This window comes from Pteropus medius, unplaced genomic scaffold (assembly GCF_902729225.1).
Source record: "Pteropus medius unplaced genomic scaffold, Ma_sr-lr_union100, whole genome shotgun sequence".
NCBI lineage: Eukaryota > Metazoa > Chordata > Mammalia > Chiroptera > Pteropodidae > Pteropus > Pteropus medius.
This window is the reverse complement of record NW_024355990.1, coordinates 319,590-340,482: the sequence shown is the minus strand read 5'-3', so window position 1 is coordinate 340,482 and position 20,893 is coordinate 319,590. Positions and strand designations below refer to the sequence as shown.

The 20,893-nt window shown below is 52.3% G+C and overlaps 1 protein-coding gene and 2 pseudogenes across 2 annotated transcripts in view; all 3 read right to left on the bottom strand.

Annotated features, from left to right (window-relative positions):
- Positions 1 to 20,893, bottom strand: part of WDR45B (WD repeat domain 45B) — a 41,020-nt gene that overhangs the window by 3,018 nt on the left and 17,109 nt on the right. Inside the window, exons 3-11 of one of the 2 annotated variants that reach the window (XM_039859460.1) lie at positions 20,767 to 20,893; positions 15,718 to 15,792; positions 8,603 to 8,704; positions 5,466 to 5,553; positions 4,177 to 4,271; positions 1,863 to 2,053; positions 1,323 to 1,408; positions 860 to 961; positions 316 to 437 (exon numbers count right to left, since the gene is read on the bottom strand). In XM_039859460.1, coding sequence (XP_039715394.1) covers positions 316 to 437; positions 860 to 961; positions 1,323 to 1,408; positions 1,863 to 2,053; positions 4,177 to 4,271; positions 5,466 to 5,553; positions 8,603 to 8,704; positions 15,718 to 15,792; positions 20,767 to 20,833 — 928 coding nt within the window. In that variant the 5' untranslated portion in view covers positions 20,834 to 20,893. Of the gene's footprint in view, positions 1 to 315; positions 438 to 859; positions 962 to 1,322; positions 1,409 to 1,862; positions 2,054 to 4,176; positions 4,272 to 5,465; positions 5,554 to 8,602; positions 8,705 to 15,717; positions 15,793 to 19,421; positions 19,694 to 20,766 lie in introns of those variants that run through there. The other variant, XM_039859461.1, reaches the window with a different exon arrangement.
- Positions 5,231 to 5,349, bottom strand: LOC120600408 (uncharacterized; annotated as a pseudogene).
- Positions 17,088 to 17,206, bottom strand: LOC120600475 (uncharacterized; annotated as a pseudogene).

Below are 20,893 nucleotides of genomic sequence, written 5' to 3'. Positions count from 1 at the left end.
AGCAAGTGGCCCTCACCGCGCTGACTGCGAGTGGCCTCGCGGAGCACAGAGCCGCTGACGTGGGCAAACCTGCGGGTGCCAGCGGCTCCCTCCTTACCGAGTATGCTGTCCTGGGGGTGCACGCGGTCGTCACTTCAAGGACCCATGACCTGCCCCAGGACTCCCTGGGGAGCCCAGCAGAGGGCAGGGAGCCGGGACCACCCCACACGTCTGTGCACACTGAGCGGGACGCACTGCACCCCCAGGACAGAGTGCGGTGCCCACAGCACCTGGGCTGGCAGTCGGGTGTCATTCCTGCCCAGAAGGACCACTTACCGAGGACAGCATTTGGCTCTGTCCCAAAGGCACAGATGCACGGAGAGCCAGAGGGGACCTGAAACTTGGAGAAACTCCACTTGGAACTGAAGTACTTTGGAAGGAAACTGGCAGACGCCAAACTATGAGGACAAGAAAGAAAAGAAAGGCGTCACGTCCGCGGGGCGGAGTTAAAGACACAGCAGCTTCGTACGGTCCTGGCGTCAGTGGTTTTGCTTTTAACTCATTTTGCACGTGAAAAAACCAAATCCTTACAAGTGGCTTTACAATAAGCCCTGAAACAACCCGAACCAGAAGGGGCATGGGCTTCTACCGCCACTGAATGTCCTGAACGCAGCGCAGAGATGGCACCGGAGCTCAGGGGCAAGCTTGGCCGTTGGGCTGGTGCCTGGATCATGGCGGACGCCTCTTCCCAACAGGGAAGCGACGCTGTCGCTGTTTAGCACCGTGTGGTCTGCAGTGACTTCGAAGACACGAACGAAGGGCCGGGACAGTGCTGACCCTGCACACTGAGCCGGCGCAGTCCCTTCACTCCGGGGCCTACCTAGACTGCTTGTTCCTCTTCGGATCTTCGGCAGCAAAAATGTGCACCGTGCCGTGGTCACTGGACACGCAGATGAGGGACGCGTCCTGATTGAAGTTAATGCTGCAGAGAAAGCAGGCAGCCTCAGGTTTCGTGGGAGAGGCAGGAGCCCAGTCCACCTCGGCACGAAGCCCACCGACCCAACGCCTCCCACCTTGGCTCCCTGCACCCAGGACAGCGGTGCTCAGACGCGCCCCAGCTCAGACGACCCAGCATGCCGCAGTGCTCCCGTGGGCACACTGACTAAGCTGGACGCCAGTGACGAGAGGGCTTCCTGCACGTGGTCTCTGCAGCCCCTGCCCCGACATGCCACTCAGGTGAGAAAAGCCCAGCCTGGACGTTCCCTCCGAATCACAGGGGCCCATTTCACTGCACCAGCCCAAAGGAACAGCCTCCTCCTGGGTGAAACGATGCGTGTCCTTACCAGTAAATGTTAGCTGCTTGAGACCCTCTTCGCAGTTCCTGGATTAAATGCCCTGATGAAGTATCAAATATTCTTATAAGGGTCCCCTTTGAAAAACAGGGAAGTGTTTCATTATCAATAGTCAGTTTAAATGACTTACACTCACAAACCCGCTAGCCCACATAACCCTTCCCCCAAACACCCACGTCATCTAAAACCCAACTTCCCCTCCGTTGTTTCCAAGAAGGGCTAGTGGCTCTTCAGTCGGACAGCACCAGGCAGGGGCCGGACGGAGTGAGGGAAGCCTGGTGCCTGGGCCCGTGGGCAGGCCTTTGACTAACCCCACGCTTCTGCTCCCTGGTGCGCACCTAAGGGAACACCAAGGCCAGGCTGACCTGTCCTGTAAGTGCCATCGGTTCCCTGTCTAGCAAAATGGCACCTTCATAATACTTCCCAGAGACCAGACCACTAAATTCGCTGCCTGGAGCCTGGACTCTCGGGGGCCCACACGCTGAGGCACAGGAGCACTGGGCCTCCCCGCGGACAGGGAAACGCACTCACTTTTTCAGACGCGGTGGCAATTCTTGTCCCCTGCAGGCTGAGGGCGATGCAGCTTAGGACGCCCTCGTGGGCAGGGATGTCCACGGGCGGCTTCTCGGTGCTGGCCAGGTCCACGAGCTGCACGTGGCCCGTGTGTGTACCCGGGAAGGCCAGGAGGGAGTTGTTACTGTTGGGGCACAGGACACAGAGGCCTAAAGAGAGACAGAGAGCACTTGTCAGGGGTCCCCGGGCATCTTCGACGCCTCTGCTTTCCCATAGGCAGAGCCCTGTCCAAATCTGCTTTTTGCTCCCTGGTTCCCAAAGAAAATCTAATAGGGATTATTTGTGGTTTCCATTTACATCAGAATCATAAAATCTTTCCACTGTAGAGGGTACGAGAGGGCCAAGCACGGCTACCTTCCATGAGACCGTCTCATAACTGGAAACATCTGAACCTACTGAATGAACTTATTGAATGCCTCCCTTCACGGTGCCTGCCACTGAGAACTTTAAGCTGTAAAGTCTGAAATCAATCCATTAGCGATAGCATAAGAAAACAAAGCACTACAAATTTAACGACAGATGTATGGGACACGGACACGTGGCAAAGGAAAACTGGAGGCTGGATGGACAGAGCTACATCAGGTCACAGACTGGAACTGACACTCACAGCCGATACTGTCACAATTACAGTCTCTGCAGGCATTTCTGAAGGAACAGGCAAGCAGACACTCAAAGTTGTAAGAAAAAGCAAAGGTCCTAGAATGGCCAAAACAGTTTTTTATAAAATAAGAACAGGATTGGAGAATTTAGAGTACCTGTCTTCAAGAATTATTTTAAAGCTCCAGAAATCAAGGCAGCATGGTATTAGCCTAAGGGCAGGAACACGGATCACTGGAACAGAATGAAGGATCCAGAAAAGCCTTACACTTATTTGATTAAAAAAAAAAAGGGGGGGAGGGGGGCTGCCAAGGTAATTCAATGCAGAAAAATAGTCTTTTTAACAAATGGTACTAGAAACTGGATATCCATACAGAAAAAAAAGAACCTGGGTCTTTGCCTTATGCCATATACAAAAATTAACTCGAAATGGATCAAAGACTTGTGATCTAAAGTTACTAAACGTCTACAAGAAAACATAAAAGAAAATCTTTGTTCTGCAAAAAGCCACAGACCAACTGAAAATACCTGCAGAAGTATGCCAGACCAAGGGCTCTATCTAGAATACAGGAAGAGTTCTTACGGCTCAGTAATGAGATACACGATTCTAAAATGGGCAAAAGACTTGAAGACCTTCACAACAGACCTACAAATGGCAACAAGCACACCAAACAATGCTCCAGGTCATTCATCCTCGAAGAGATACTATCATCACAGCCACATGTCTGAAGTTAAAAAGACTAACAATACCAAGTGCTGGCAACGACACGTTGCAACTGGGATGCTTGTAAGTCACCGATGGGAATGCAAAATGACACAGCCGCTTTGGCAAATGTTTTCATGTTTTACAGTGTTAAACACTTGTTCACAATACACCCCAGCAATTACACGCTCCAGTACTCACTCGAAAGAAACAGAAACCTATCCACACACAGAGTGGAAGCTGAGCCCTCGCGGCAGCTGCTAGTCACAGCCGCCAGAAGCCCGGGACGGCGAGGCACTGTGGTACAGCCACACCACGTACTAGTGCCCGGCAGTAGCAAGGAGCAAAGAACGCCACGCACGCAACACGGAGGAATCTAAACACGGAGCCAAGGGAAGGACATCGAGCACGTCTGAAAAAGCAAAGTCTGATGGGCAGGTCAGGGAGGGAACCGCCGGAGAAATTTTTTTAGGTGATGGGCTGTGCTGTGCTGACTGTGGTGGTAATTACAACAGTTTACAATTACCAAGACTTATCAAATGATAAACTCAAAATCCATGAGTTTTATGTAAATTATACCTCAATAAAGCTAGGAGGAAAAAACCAAAAATCTTAAACAGCAATCAAGCTGATAAAATGAGTAATGACGTCTGCCACCAATATCGCCCTCCAGAAGAAAGAGGGAAGGAAATGTCTCAGAACTTGGTAGAGGCGGGCCCTGGGGGCCACCGCGAGAAAACCCCTGAAAGTGGCCCCCGCCCCGTGACTGACAGGAGGCGAGGTCTCAGGACCACTGCCTCCATCACCCAGGAGGCAGGGCACAGAAGGAAAAGCCAAAAGCCGGTGTCTCCCAGCCCAAGGCCCGTGCCTCAGGACCCAGCTCGCCACGGCACCGGCGCTCAGAGGCCCCGCCTGGAGGATGGCAGTCACCTGGGTCAGCGTCCCCGCCTGGGCCCGCTTGGGGCTTCTTACCTTTAGGGTTATAGCAGGTTTCAAAGACGTGCAATTGATGGGGGTTGTGTGTAAATGTAAACACCTTAATCATAGAGTCCAAAACCACCACAATTCTGGGGGGAAAAAAACACAATCAGAATTCCTCTTCCCAAAAGTGAAATCAAACACTTTGTGATTTTTGTTAGCACTTTGAAGCTCAGAAACACTCCAAACACCACACACAAAGGCTCGTTTCTTGAATGAGGGGCCCCTGCAGGAGAGGTCTTAGAACAGGATGCCTGTGAGCCACCTGGGCACTGACGTCGCGTACAGGCTGGCAGATCTCTCCGAGGTTTAAAGAGGCATCACCACCAAACAGTCCGTCTGGAGAAAGAACCAAGTAGAACAGCGGGGGCAGAAAGTAGGTTTCTGGGTGCTTTTTAATATGTCATGAAAATTTAGAAGTGCCAGGAAGTGGCTCAAGCATTTGCATTGAGTCCCTAAATAGTGACATCACTGGAAGTGACAAACCTAAGAACACAGGGATGACATTCACCCTGTTCGGTGTCTTTGTCCTCCCACAGCTGAGTGCAACAGGTAAATCATGTCAAATCAAATCCAAATGAACGAAACGTTGCTGTCTTACTCACCTACTCAGAAAACCCTCCATGTTCCCCTAAACGCCAGGAAGGCAATGGCTGGGCTTTCGGCAGGTGAGGGTCAGTGACCCTCGCTGAGGAGTTTCCACACCCTCCTTTACCGTCACTCTACAAACTTTCACTGAGGCCGCTTTTAAGAAAGCACGGACTAAGAGTGAGGCAACTCAAAGTTCCCAACGCGGGTCCTAGACCTGCACCTATCGGCCGGGGACGCTGAAGGCCGAGCCATCGAGGGCCCAGCCCACGCCCGCCACCTGCTCGCCCTGTGAAGCCGGTGGGATTCACAGCCTTCCCTGCAGCAGTGTGAGCAATCTGTACGGTCTCCGGCCCATAAACTATGGTCTCTGCATTTTTTTTAGGGGAGGCGACCCGTGGTTGACCTCACAGATTGCAAGGACCTTGTCAGCTTACAATCCCTTACTTTTTATTTTTTACTCCTACAGCACCTGGTCTTCCTGGGTGGCCTCCCATCCAAGTACTAACCAGGCCCAACCCTGCTGAGCTTCCGAAATCAGACGGGATTGGGCGCATTCAGGGTGGCATGGCCACAGACTGTTTTCTGCATTTAATTCATCATTTTCCTGAACGCCTACTTCCTGCAGTAGGGAAGCATTTCCGCCAACGTCAGAGAAAGTGACGCTCCACTGCGAAATCAGGCATCACACCTACCGGTCTCGCCGCAGTTTCACGGCCTTGACCTCCGTAGAAAACTCGATTTCAATGACGGTCTTCTTCTTCAGGTCGTCCCAGATCATCACTGCAACGGCAGAAAGAACGCATGAACGTGACAACGACCAGGCTGCTCTGCAGGGTCCTGAGGCCATGGTCGCCTCACCAGGCAGAGGTGGTGCTCCCCATGCCACACCTGGGTCTCAGAGCCACCCCAAAGCGGCTCCCAGGGCTTCACCCTCCACCCGCCCCACCCTCCCAGGTCAGCACCCCAGGCAGCTCACCTGTCTCTGACACACGCGCCCATGCACACGCATCCACACACGCTTCGGTCTCCTGTCTGCCAACTCTAGCCTAGTGTCCAGGGACACTTCTCCCCACCGCACTTCTAGTGCTCCGACTTGGCGGGGCCCAAAACCCTAACCACAGTCACGAAGAGTTAAGTGCTAGAGAAAAACCTGGATCCAGAAAAGCAAGGTCTCAGCTCTACTGCGACGTCAGATGCACAAAAACCAGGCTGTGCATCTCCTAACCCCACCTGCCTGCTCTTGTCTTGTTCAAGTTCAGAAGTGTTTTAGGAGTGATTAGTGGTTTGCATTCCAAGTAGCAGTCCCCAACCTTTGTGGCACCAGGGACTGGTGCTAACTCAGAGCCTGATGGTCTGAGGCGGTGATGCCAGCGCTGGGGAGCAGCTGCAGATATAGCTGAAGCTTCGCTTGCCAGCCTGTCGCTCACTTCCTGCTGTGCGGCCTGGTCCCTAACAGGCCATGGACCGCACCGGTGAGAATGCTGACCGGCAGTGCTGGGGGAGGCAGGGAGCATGCTGGCCATTTCTGTCGCCTCCATTTGAACAGCCATCTACAAAGGGTGTGAGGTCAGGGGAAGCACATGTTTTTCCTTCAGCAGGTAGGTCATTGGCAAGGTGACCAGGGCTAGAAAGGAACAGGTACGTCCCCTGCAGGCCCTTCTACCACGACGAACACAAATCCTGGAGGCCACATTCAATTTACATTTTGCCAGCACGACTCTCAAATCAAGAGATAATTTACCACTAGCCTAAAAGAACTACCAAACTGTTACTAAATAACATGCAACTTTTTGACTATTGAAGGTTAACTAAAAGGCAACAACATTTAAAACGAAAAGGGGACTTCGTTTTTGCCACTCCTTTGAAACGCCCTCTTCACGGAGCCCGTCTGTGAGGTCAGCGCCCAAGGGCAGGGGCGCCGCCCTCAGCGAGCAGGATGGCTCCCCAGTCAAGGCAGCTCGGCCCAGGCCCGCTGGGCAAAGGGCACGTCCGTTCCAGGGCCTGTGCAGTTACCCAAAAGGCAGCCTCCTCTGGCTCTGCCAGCTGACCCCAAACTCTGTCATTCAACAACGAAAGCGAACTGGCCCCAACCAGGCCGAACCCCGCAGGTGAGCCGTGTCAAGGGGGTCACAGACCTGGGTGAACTCCACTGTCAAGAAATTTCTATCTTTTAGAAAATTGTTTTATTCTAAGTCTGTAAATTTCCAAGACACTTCCATTCCTGGCATTTCTTTACTAAGAATAGGATGCGTAAGGCAAGGAGGCCCGGGAATTACTGCTGGACGGCTCCCCTGAGGGCCTGGAACGCCCCCACCGCAGGGCCACTGGTGGGGCCAGGCCCCGACGCCCTCTGCTAATCAGTGGCCAGCACAATCTTCATGACGAAACAGGACCACCCGGCCGCAGGGTGTCTGCGCAGCCCCAAGAGGCCCGAGGAAAGCACCCACACTCTACTGCAACAGCCCGCCCCCACCTTCCAAGCACGGCTGCTCCATGTCACTTCTGGGTGACTTCCTCCAGGACTCACAGCCATGGACTCTGCTCACTGGCCCGTGCCGGCAATGACCTGGACAGCAGCGTGGGCTTTCAGACCCGCAGCCTCTGGGACAGGCGTGGGGGGGTCAGCACACAGTGCTCAGGAGGAGCCCTCGGGGTGAGCCCCCACCGGAGGGCAGCCTCATTCCCGCATCACCCTCGCACAGTCCCCCAGGCTCCTGTGGGCTCGAGCGTGCCCAGGTCTTCTCCGGCGCTGGGCCTCCCCACGCTGCCCCCGCCCCCTGGCAATCCTCCTTCTGCTGCGGCGGGGCTCAGCTTGCCCTCGTGCCTGGGCACACCCTGGGAGACCCCCACCCACTGTTCCCTTCATGGGGGACAGCCCTCACTCCATCTGCCTGTCCCCACCAAACTCTGAAGGAGCACGGCCTACCCCCTCCCACCTCCCCTGGAACCTGTCACCAGCAGCTATATCTCAGCATTGTGCCCAGGCTGCCAGTGGACGGTCAGGTCACTGGCCCACGGACTCCTCCTTGGGGCTCACCGTCTCCGCCTGTGTCCGGTGCATGCCCCTGAGGACCACCAGGCTCCGCTCACAACCTCCCCATGCCGCCTCCTACCTCTGCCCCCTCCCTGGCGTCTTGGCCCTGCCTCCCACCCCACTTCTACCCAAAACCTGCTGGCACAGCTCCCTGATCACCCCCCAACTGGGTACTCAGGGCCCTGGACCGGCCCATCAGCCACCTGGACCCTTGCCCCCCAGCCTCCTTCCCTTCCCCCACCTGAGGTCTAGTTCACAGGGCGAAGGGCACAGCGATGGTCGGTGAGCTTATCTGTTCCTCTTCACCACAGGAGCCAGACCCTTCACTGCGCTCTCCTGGCACACACACTCACTCACATGCACACACTCTGACTCACGCACACACGCCACCAACCACACCCTTGAACCTTGAGCCACGCTGGCTTCTGCTCCGTGTGGTGACCGAACCCACGGCTCGGTGAACCAGAGGCTCACACAGAACAACCTCCCCACACTGCACGTTAAAACCAGCTCAGGACTCTTCTGCCACCAGGGTGACATGGGGTCCAGAGGCCCCATCTGGCCAGCGTTCATGGGGAAGCACACGCTGTGTCAACAGGAGCCGGTGGCCCTTGTCACACATTTCTCCTCGGAACACTGGAGACCAGACTCTCCTGGATGCCGACTTCCCAGTGGCTGGTCCGCCTCTCCTCACAGCACTACGGGCCGACCACATGGCCACAGACACACGGGACTCCAGCAAGTCCAGACAGCACGACGCGGGAGGCGTGACTGCTGGGTGCACGATGCCTTTACCTTTGTTGGGCGGGTACTTCGGCTTTTTCCCACCACCGACTAAAGCCAAATAGTTGCAGCGGAATAACATTTCAACATGGCCAACTCCTCCTTCTAGAAATTCTGAAATGGCATTAAAAAGAAATTAGTATGTATACTTTACAATTTAAAAAAAAAGAAAAAAAGGTGAAAACGTTACAATCAGCATTTCATTTGTAACCAGTAATTCAGAGCACGTCAGCACCAGCAGAAACGAGCACGGTGACGAGCACGGTGATGGCTATGAAAAGTACTAGCTGTGGCTTCAGACTTCTCCCGGCACCTGCCACCCACCGACTGTTTTCATGGATAAACACTGAGCGCACAGCACCCTAAGAAGCCCATGTGGCAAAATGTACGAAATACCTCAATTCACATTTTATGGTGCAGCAAAATCTGTCAGCTCCGAGAAAGTGAGCTAAACCCTCAGTGCAATGACTGAGGTTCTCATTTATCATTTGAAACGCTTCTTCCACTGAGTCTGAAGTGCTCAGAAACATCCACGGATCCCATGAAGAGGGAAACGTCAGACTGTCTGGTGTCCCCTGTGCCAGAAGGAGCCCAGTCCACTCTGGGAGACGCCATGGGAGTCCGCTGAGGAGTGTGGGCTCGTGAAGCCAACACACTCCACGTGGTCTGTCACGGAGCAGGACTGCCCACCCGGTTCTCCTCAAGCTTGCACTCTGGTCTGGAATGACCGTGAGCTCCTAGGACAGCAAGGGCACAGCAAAGGCAAGTGAGGGACCCACCCCCTAAAAATTAGGGGCTACCCTAAGAAGGACTTTTCCCTGTGCGGCGAGCCGCACTGCATCAGGAGAAGCCCTGGCCCTGGGTGACCAACACGGCCCACGGTGAAGCTTTCTGTTGCGCCGCTCGGCACTCCACTGCCACGAGCTGCCTCGGTGATTCTGTTTCCACACGTGTGGCCATGGCCCAAACCCAGCAGCCACAGCGGCTCACTCCTGGGCAAGGCATGCGGCCCCAGACCCCCAAGAGCCCCTGTTTCCCTGCCCCACAGCGCAGGACACCAGCACCAGCAACCGCGGCCACCGCCCTGGCTCCCACAAACCAGTCGCCAACAGGAAGAGGAGCTGCCAGTTAACATCTGGCCTCAGCACACGCCCTTGACTGAGGACTGCACCAGACCAGAGCTTAATGAAACTTTGAATAACTTGCTATTAAACAAAAGCTGACCCTGCCCCCGCCGCCCCCCATTGGGAGAAAGTCTCTTCAAGAAATGCTGCTGGGAAAACGAGATGTCCACCTGCAAAGACTGAAGTTAGAAACTTACATCATGTATAAAAATTAACTCAAAATGGGCTCAAAACCCAAATGTAAGATCCAAAACTATAAAACTCCTAAAAGAAAAAAACACAGGCAAAAACCTTTGTGACACTGGACTTAGCAATTTCTTACATATGAAAAGCACAGGCAACAAAACAAACATAGACAAATGAGACATTTCTCCCAAGGTAATGGGTCCAAAACACATGTGAAAAGATGCTCAACATCACCAAATGTTAGAGAAATGTAAATCAAAACCACGATGAGACACCCATCACGCCACAGCCATCAGGTGCCACGTTCACAGTGCAGATGAGTGCTGGCAAAGGCCGAGTGCGGAGAGACTGGAACACTAGACACCGGTGGCGCGGCTGCGGCTGAAAACAGCCCGGCAGTTCTTGAACCATTAAAAACAGAACCACCACCCCCGCCAGCAATCCCGCTGTACAGCGTACGTTCCGAAGAATGGACAACAAGGTCTCAAAGAGGTACGTTTACAGCAGCGTTATTCACAACAGCCAAGAGGTAGAAGCAACCAGACTTCCACCAAGGGAGGAAAAAGAGGCCCGTCAATACAATGGAATATTATTCGGTGTTAAAAAGGAAGGACCTTTATAGCACATGGTACGACAGAGATGGACCTTGAGGAGATTAAGCTCAGCGACCAAGCCAGTGACGAAAGGACAGATACTCTAGGATCCCACTTACGCGAGGCACCTAGAGCGTTCACTGGAAGAGAAAGGAGACGGCAGTTCACAGGGGCTGGGAGGAGAGGTGGGGACTTAGTGTTTAACAGAGACAGTTTGTTTTGCAAGATAAAGAGTTCTAGAAATGTGTTAGGAACATCTATTTCCTCGATGCAGATTCAATAAGTTCTAGAATCACATCTCTTAAGAGCAACCTGGGAATTATGTCAAGAAGTAACTAACGTGTTCTTTAAACACTACCCCACCAAGACAAAAGGTTTAATGCGTGCAAACACTAACTGGGCACTGACTTCTCACTTAATGTTGGGTTTGTCCGAATCACACATCTTTCAAGTTCTAAAAGCAACATGTCACTCCCTTAGCACGATGTGATTAGGACTAACGGGAAAATGAAGACACGTCCGCAGGCTGTGGTGACCTCTGAAACCAGTCCTAGAGAATTAGATGGACATGTGAGAAAATGAAAACTGAAGTACTTCACACAAAGAAATCACCAAAAGTTTTTGTCAAAAGCCTGTTAGGTTCTGTTTCAAAAATTTTTTTAAAGTTTTTATTTACTCACTATGTGGCGTATGCAAGTATTGAATTACAATGTTGGTACACCTGAACTATTTACTGTAGCACGCCGATCCTACAATAAAAAATAAAATTATGAAAAACATTTTCCAAAGTTTTAATTTAAATGACACAGGCTGTGATTTTTTAAACAAAAACCAGCATTTTATATTTCATTTTACCATGATGCCTATTCCTGGCTGACTCTTCGATGCAATTTTAAAAAGCCTCAACCCCAAGTCACAAAGAGTTAAGACAAATGAGCACTTAGTCACCAGTGTAAACAGCTGGTCTCTGGGCTTTAACTGCGGCAGCAAAAAGAGAAAAGCAGATTTTTCAGCATCGACTGACAAGGCCGAGAAAGAGGACCTAGAAGCCTCTGCTGGGAGGACAGACGCGATCCGAGGTGAGGCTCCAGGCGCTGTGCAGTCAGGGGACACTTCCCCAGCCCTGGCCATGCGCCCCTGCCACCTCCCACAGCACCCGGGGCGTCGGACACCCACCTCATGCAGCTGGAGAGGAGGGGCCCCCCGAAAGGAAGCCCGAGGTTGCAAGTAGAGCCTCCTGTGTCCCACGACACTAGGGTGGGAATGAGAGGGCCCAAGGGGCAGGGCTCGCTCACGGGAAACACAGAGGCCGCCCCGAGGACACCCGCTGATGCCCGCACATCTGAGTCGCGGGCCAGCAGCAGTCCGCCCAGAACACCGAACCCGCAGAAACAGACCGGGCAGGACACAGGACACGCTCCGGCAGCCTCAACAGACGGAACCTCGGCACAAACTAACCCCGACAGGTCCTGCCCGCTCTTCCGACAGAACTCGAGAACTGAAGTTCTCTAACCCCGACAGGCCCTGCCCACCTTACTCATCAGTGTACCCCCAGCCCTCAGTCTCGAGAACTGAGAAATGGGAAAAACGGAGGGGGCCGTCGCAGCGCTGGTGCCGCTCCGCTGAGACAGGCTCAAAGTCCAGGTGCGCTTCACGGAAGGGCGAAACCCAAGCTCCTCGCACTCAAGGGCAAGAGCTCAGGCTCCGTCCCCGCGGCCCGTCTGTCCTGCAGCCGCACGGCCTCCCCACGTCTGTGGGCTGGTCATTTCACGGAACATCGTCACTGTAACACCGAAACACGAAGCACAAAGCAGCAACTACGTGACGGCATCGTGGATGTCCTCCCGATTCCCCATGCAGACACTGTCTCTGTCCCCACCCAAGAGACAGTGCCACCCACACTGCGCCGAGCCCACACCCCAACAGCGTGGCACGTCCCACTGTCCCGCCACGTCAGGAATTTCTACCACAGGGAGCTGCAACGTGGTACAGATACACTAGAACCATGCTAATGGGTTTCAGCGACTGTCACTTAGGTCCCGCCACTTACACTACCAAGAACAGTGCTGCAGATAATATATTTATACACACATCCGGTGCCTTTTTTCTAATTTCTTCCCTTCAGAAAAAATCTTTTAAGCATAATTGTTGAGTCCGATGGTGTGTGGGTATGTGTACAATGAACACATTTTGCCAAATTACAAAGAGGTTCTACTGATTTAAACTTGCACACCAAGGTTATGAAACAGGTCACTAACCATCTGTTTCCCCATGGCCTCGCTCAGCTGTGCACTAAGTCATACCCTCCCCCCGCCCGCTTCCCAGCAATCGGCTTGCTCCACTCCCATTCCTCTCTGGTCCCTTCACCCTTGTTGCTGGGGTGACCACATGGAGCATGCAGCACACATGACCTTCAGATGTAACAGGGACCACGGGCCATGGGGAAGGCCCCCAGTGGACTGTCGGGTCGGGCAGGCTATTGGAGCGGGTAAGCTCGGGAATTGTGCACAAACAGGTCACCTCTCATGTCCAGATACTTGCTGTGTCTCACCAAGGGCCCTGCCCACCTTACTCATCAGTGTACCCCCAGCCCTACTGCCAGAGTGACCCCTCCAACACCCAGTGAGCTCAGGAACAAGCAGCCTGCACCTGCTACTCCATTCAGTCGCATGACGTTCCCTCTAGGTCTGTGTCCCTTCCACCTCCCCACAGGTGGCTCCCAACATCATTGTGTGAGTGCTGGTCACCAGGAAGGAGAGGTGGGCACGCCCCTCCGAAGCCCTGTGCCTCCCGCCCCCACTGCAGGTGGCAGGCTTGAGCCACACGCACTGTAGTCGGCTTCCCGACGCGGACAGCTGCTTCCGAGCAGGGTGAGCTGGCTCCGCGCACCCTCTATTTCCATAACCCCTGGAAATGGTATTTTACCGAGCATACCGGTCCTGACACATCTGAATTTGTCTGAATTACAACCGCTGAGACTTCCCTCTAGTGCACGCTTAGATGGGCGTGACACACTTGAATTGAAGCCTGCACTGACCCCACACCAGACAGGCCGTGTCACGCAGCACCACATCCTCCCAAGGGCCCCAAAAGCAGAGTGGCCAACGGCTGGAGCGAACCCACTCCAGGCGTGCCCAAGACGCAGGACTCACAGCACCGCGGAGGGCAGAGGGAGGATGCTGCCCCCAGCTCCTCGTCCCTGCCAGCCGTGGGCACGCTCAGAAGGGGCACTATGCTCATAGCCTATCACACGGTCTCCTTATGCAGTGCCACGGTCACACTGGAGACAACGTGGCTGAGAGCCCAGATCTGTGGACGACCACTGCAGTGCAGGCCCACTTCCTCCCCTCTCATTTAGGAAAGCAGACCTCGAAGATAAAAAAGGAACAAGGTCAAGTCTTCTGTTTTCTATTATTGAGTTCTTAAGTTGCCAGAAATGTAACAGCAGACCAGCCTGCAAGTGCAAATAGCTGAATTTGCACCATATGAAATGCACCATCAAAAAGCACAGCACCAAATCCACTACAAGCTAAGTGCCCAAGACAGCACAGCTGAGCAGTGACGGTGAACAAAGACGGCGCGACAGTGGCAAACCTGCCTGAAATGTGGGAGTTTTAGTGCTTCTTCTCTAACTTATATTTATTAGAAATCCTGGACTTACTTTAAACATTTCATTAATTAGGAAGCAATTGTTAATATGCTGCTAGTGACTCAATTTTGAAACTAGTCTATAACTCCTGTTTCTGATCAATTTAAGTAAAATGTATCCTGAAATTTGCAAGTCAAGCTGTTTCAAAATATTTTGTAACAACTTATCTGTAAGCAGAATTGTCTTAATTCATTATGCAACTAAAACCAAGTAACAGAAGTCAGAGTCTAGGAGACTGACAGAGACTCAGGGCTCCCCTGCCACACTCCACCAGAGTGACACTGCTGCGACCACTGTCAACAGACAGGGCACAGCCGACAGCGCTCCAAGGGTGCCAGCCACGAATCCACGTGATCATCCATCTTTGCAGTAACCTCAGGAAGAAGGCCTTATCGTCCTCCTTTTACACATAAGCAAACCGAGGCCGAGAGGGTGTGGAACTTGCCCGAGGCCACACAGCAAGGAGGTAAGGGGCAGAGCCAGGATTCGGATCTAAACAACGTGGGTCCAGAGTCTGGGCCCTTCACTAGCAGGATACACTGTCTTCCTCCAATAACCGAAAATTACAGACCTCGGCTTACAAAATAAACTCCTACATGTGAAGCACCACTAGTTTACATACCAGAATTATACAGAAGATTTCATTTGACAAAGGGGTTCCACTACCGAAAAGAAAAAAAAACAACCCTGAAAATCCTTAAAATAGGGTATTAGTTATTAAAATGGGAAGAGGCCGTTTAGTGAAGCACCAGGATGTAGTAACTTCCTCTTAGAGAGGAAAATTTCTAGCATCAGTAAATATAACTTATGTACCAAATAAAACACAAAACCCCAACTGCAGAAAAGAAAAAGGATGTTTCTCATTTCCTACAATTTATCTGAGATGTGTTCATCTGTTGTCAGTGCTGGATTCTCCCAGCCAGTGAGAAGCAGGAGACAGCTAAAGGCTTAAGGAAAATACGTAGGAGAAAAAAAAAACTGAAAAAATTCTACCTGTAAATTTGACATTTTTTCCTGTCAACGGGAAAAAGACAACCATTATTTTACTTTTACTAGTAGAATTTGTAATTCCAGCTTGTATTCTATAAAAACATAATTTAAGACACTGAAACAAGTAAAAAGAAGCTAAACACCATCTACTGCTACAAACGACATTTCTAAGTGTTGGTCACTTACCAAGAGTTAAGAGTCCCATCTGCTATAATTAAACCCACCTTTTGAGCTCTCTACAATCTGACATTCAACAGAGGAGTGACAGTGGCCTGCATCAACCACACCCGTTCCTCCAGTAGAGCTAGGACGGACTGAAGACACAGGGGAAAGACACGTTTCGAAGCTGGCCACTGACTGGAGAGCCAGCCAGGCCAAAGCCTGCTGAACTACCTCTGCACCCTGGGCCTGCACAGAGCCAAGCACCAGCAGCAGCTCAACAGAAGAAAGAGCGCAGCTATGTCCACGTCCATGGGGGACCACGAACCCCACTCACGAGTCTCAAAACCTGCAACTGCAAGATAAAGCTGAGATTCCTTGAAGGCTGAAAAAGGAGAGAAACTACGAAATGTCGGTTACTCCTACCTTGTTTCTCTTTTTCTTTTAGCGGATCGGTGTTATAGACTCGGAATCCATTTTCCATCCCACAGGCAAAGCACCCTAAAGTGAGAGAGAGAGACGTTAATCACCTGCTGTGGTCTCAGCTCAGGACCCCAGGCCTAGCGTGGCAAAACAAGGTCTACACAACGCGCCTCCCCTGAGAATTCCTGCAGGTGCTCAGACCACGCCCCACCCCCCCGGGACTGTTATGAAATGGTGTGCACATCCTAGCACATCTTCGTTTTGTCGTTTAACAAGCAAAGGAGCCTCTGGAGTCACCACTCCACCCCCGCACTGCAGGGCCCTTCCGTGACACTCCCGGGTACCAGACTGCACTTGAAACACTTAATTTCAGAGACAGGGGTTCAGCATTTACCTCCGTGAGCCACTGTGTACTCCCGCTGACACCTGCCTCTAACATGCACCATGGCCTTGTGCCAAACACGCCTCTTGAGCACTGCGTGTCAGGTACCAAGTCACGGACAGGCAACAACAAACAAGGAACCCCGTGTCTCCCAGAGGACAACCCCAGCAGGTGGGGACAGACCAGGCTGAGGAGAGGAAAAGGCTGCTACAGCATGGTGTTCTAGAAGGCAGACCCGAAGACTCCCATGACCTCACTCCCACTGTTAAGTAATCCTAACTCCTTAAACCCCTGTCTTGGTCACCAGGAGAGACCCAGGTCGCCACCTACAAGTCACACGCCAAGCTGTTAATGGCCCAGTTAAAGCCATGTCAGGAACTGAAGGAAGCACCCAAGTTCCATGATGACCCTGTGACCTAAACTTCATGCACCATGAGTGCGACCCAAGACCACACTGATCTCAAATGCCAGCACGTCCAGCTGCTGGTTCCTATAAAGCCTGTGGCCGGAAGGAGAAGCAGACCCTCCACTTCCATCCTACAAGACAGGCTGCAAAGCCTCACAACAGCTGCGCGGCTAGTGTGAACGCCAAGGCCGAGGCCCTCTTCAATTCTGTTCTGCTGGTTTCCGGCTTTGGGACCACATTATCCTGCCCTATCTGCCACCCTTCCAAATGTGGAGGGCATACTGACGTGTTTGGTCCACGTGACCTATAAAACCTCAGGATAAGAGTCGAGGACCACCGCGGCTGCCCCGGGCAGGTGGAGACCGCTGTGCAGTCAATAGCACGGCTCTGAGATGCACTCAGAAGTGCCACATTATTCATTACCACTTCACTTATTTGGGCTGCAACGCCCTCTTTGTGTTACTGAAATCATGTAACCTGGGCAGAAGAATCAGAGCTTTGCTTCCTGGAAAATATGGAAATACAGGGGTCAAATCTTGTTCTCAACTATCATATCTTCCCCAACCTCTGTTTTGATTTGTTTTACGCCTACAGCACTTGGTCTTCCTAGGTGGTCTCCCATCCAAGTACTAACCAGACCCAACCCTGCTTAGCTTCCAAGATTGCACAGGACCAGGCGTGTTCAGGGTAGCATGGTCGCTGACATATCTTCCCCACCTTCTAAGCCTGCATCTACCCTGTGTGTTTTCATCAGAATACATACACTTCTGACAAGACTTGTGTAAAAATATACAAACTGCTCTAAACCTACAGGAAAAAGGCAGACAACCCAATAGAAAAATGAGCAAAAAGCTTGGACATTTCACAAAATAGAATATCCAAATGGTCAATAAACACAAAGAATCAGGGAAATGCAAATATGATCTCAAAACACCACAATGAGATCTACCACATACTCGCTAAAATGATGGCAAATACCAAGGGTGAGGTGGGTACGGAGGCGTGGGGACTCGGACCCGCTGGGGCAGCAAACTGTACAGCCACGTGGGAAAACTGCTTACACATCTACTGCAGCTGTGGATTCTGCTCCCAGGTGTACATGTCTTGCAGAAATGACAACACGTGTTCACCAAGACATGTATCAGAATGCTCATAGTAGCGCTATTATACTCATGGTAGCCAAACACTGGGAACCTACCCCAAAGCCCGCCAGTTGTGGAATGAATGAATTGTGACATTTTACATAAAGAAACACTATTCATCAATGAGAATGATCTACAGATACACTCAATACGAAAAATATATTATAAACATGACGATGAATAAAAGAGCCAAAAAAAAAAGCACACCTGCAGGCAAAACTAACCCTGGCCAGCGGAAGTCAGAGGGGAGCAACGAAAGGGGAGCAGGTGTGTGCGGCTTCCTGACCTGGGCTCCAAGGTGAATTCACTTTGGAAAACTCATCAAGCTGAACATGTAGGACATGCATTTTTCTGTACATATAGTACTTCAATAAAAAGTACTTCAATAAAAAGTTAAAAGGAAAGGTTCCACCAACACCAAAAGGTTGGAAACCCCCTCAGGGAGGCTGGCTCCATCCTTGCGACCGTGTGTTGAATGATTAACCAAGTTCACTTGGTTATCATACACAACTTGGCATCGATCTTCCCATCCCTGCTACTTTAACACTTCTTCCCACCATGGGGCAGCTGGCAGTGCGTAGCAAGCCCAACAGGGCAACGGGGCATGAGAATCACGGAAGGGCAGACCTCTGCGTATGGAGCACATGCAGTCCACATGCAACACCCCCGCACACGTGAGAACTGCAGCGGCCTCCGGTCTTGGTCAAGGCAGGACAGACCAGTACACAGAGAAAGTATATACAGCCAAACACTTGTGCTCCCCATGGGAACAGAAAAAGAAAAATAGGGCTGCCAGACTGTAGAAATGTACATATCAACAGTTAAGATTCTTGAAGACTACGGTGCAAATTAACCTTGGGAAAAGACAAGCAAAAGTTGAGACAACTTAGAGTTATAAGCAAACGTCCTTTTAAAACTGATTTCTAAGCCTAAAGTTGCAATGAGTGTTAAAAATACTGGGAGTAACAATCAAAAATTAAAAAATTAAAATTCAGTATAAGTAAAAACAAAAGATAATATACTCAATCATCTGGCAAAAATTTACTTTATATGGAATTAACCTAAGGGTAACTAAAAGCTTAAGTTTAAAAGCACGTTATTTTTAAACACTGTAAAGTTTTACTTGTAATTTCTTACAATGAAATGAGCTGGTTTCACAAAAGCCTATTTTTCAGACAATTGAAATATGTCTATTTAAAAACCAACGCGATATTTTAAAAATAATCTTTAGCGAAACTTTTGTAAAAATATTATAAACTTCTTGTTTCTTAAATAATTAGCACCATCATCTGAGCCACAATTATGACACTGAAACTTAATATAAAGATTCACGAAAGAATGATTTCTTTGCATTAAATGACTTCCAGGCATTAAACTTTTTGCTTTGTTTTCAGTTGTCTCTCCCTTTTCTAGCTATCTGTCAGATGTTTTTCACTGAAAGCATATTTCTTAAGAAGTTATGGTATCACTTAACTTCTTGAAAAGTTCTCAATTATTATCTAAACTTACTTATCGCCCAAGGTCAAAGATTCCCGCCCCAAGCACACCGGTACCTCCCTAATCACGTTCCCATAGGCCCTGCAGTCTGGCCAAAAAAAGACCACCAGTGGTCCTTTAGCCCCAGGCACCCACACCCTTCCCAACCTTTCCACCTTTAATCTGTCACCTCCTCCAAGAACCCTTCGGGGAACTCAAAGGCCAGAAGTAAACTTGCCTCCTCCAGCTTCTTGAAAACTTCCCGAACCTCGCTCACGGCCGCACCTTTTCGCCCTCTCACCTGGGTCGTCCGCAGGCCTTTTTGACCTCTCTTTCACCGACACCGTCAAAAGCTGCGGGCAGGGCCCAGCGCGAACACGCGCGGACCAAACACGGGCGGCGAGACGCAGGCCAGCGCTGCCCGTCACCCGAGAGGACCCTCACAGCGCGCGTCCTCCAGGACGTGCTCTGACCCTCTGCAGACAAGAACCTCCCACGGCAAACGAGTGGAAGCCCTTAGAAGTCTGTCCCCGAAGGCAGCTCCCTCTTCTCCCCAGCGGGGACACAGTGGTCTGCAGCGGAGAGGTCGTGATCCAACCCCGTTCCCCCAGGCCCACCTCCGCGTCCCCCCCGCAGCCTTCTCGGGTGAGGACAAGTGTGGTTTAAATCACCCTGTAAGTAAAGCAGGGATCGGAACTGTGAGGAAAAAAAAAAGATGCGATTTCCCCTACAAGCGTACGGAGCAATCGAGTTCTTAGAAGTCCTGCGATTTCAGTAAACAAACAAAAAACCCTGGGAGGAGAAAGTATTCCTTCACTCCTTCAATGCCATTTTCTGATTAAAATCACCAAAAAGACACCCAATTAGGCCTGAGAGAATCGTCTGTAAAAAGTGAGTAGGCAACTGGAAAAAACCGAAGCGTTTTCCAACTCAAGCACGGGCTGTTTGCTCCAGGTCACCGACGGGAACAGAAGACGGAGTTCGAGGCAGACCTGACACGCGCCGAGGGAACCGACCGATCATCGTCAAGCCCGGGTGGGAGCCCGCGGGCCGGAAGAGGACGTGGCGGGGGAGGTGGCCGAGCGGCCCGGAGGGAGGCCCGGGCTCGGATCGCGCTGGCCGCCGGGGCGGGGACGGCGGGGAGCGAGCGCGGCCCGGAGGAGGGTGGCCGCAGAGGGAGCGGCCGCGCCCGAGAGGTTGCTAAAGGCTCGGAGGGGCGGGGCCCGCCCGGCCTGGCTGGGCTCGCACCCCAGGCCCGGAGCGGGGGCGCGAGGGCGGGGCGCGGGGCCAGGCAGAACCCGGGGGGTTCGGCCGTGCGGGGGACACCGGGGAGTAGAGGGGGGCTCGGCCGGGAGGGGGCGTCCCGGGGACAGGAGACCCTCCGTGTAGACTCGGCAGGGGGGGGGGGCCCGGCCTGGAAGGGGCGTACAGGGGAGACCCCACCATGTAGGGCTCGGGGCACAGAGACCCTCGTCAGCTCGGGGGAGAGACCTTCCCAGTAGGGGCGCCCGAGGGACAGACACCCTCCGTGGGGGTTCCGGGAAGGGGCGTCCGGGGACAGAGACCCTCCGTGTGGAGCTGGGGGGTGGGGGGACGCCCGGCCGGGAAGGGGCGTCCGGGCCCGGGCGCGCACAGGGCGTCCTCACCGTGGTCCTGGTTGAAGCCGGCGTAGAGAAGCCCGTTGCCGTGGGGGTTACACGGCAGAAGATTCATGGCGTCGCTGCGGAGGGTCCCCAGCTCGTCAGCGCCGCATGTCGCTCGGGGAGGCCGAGC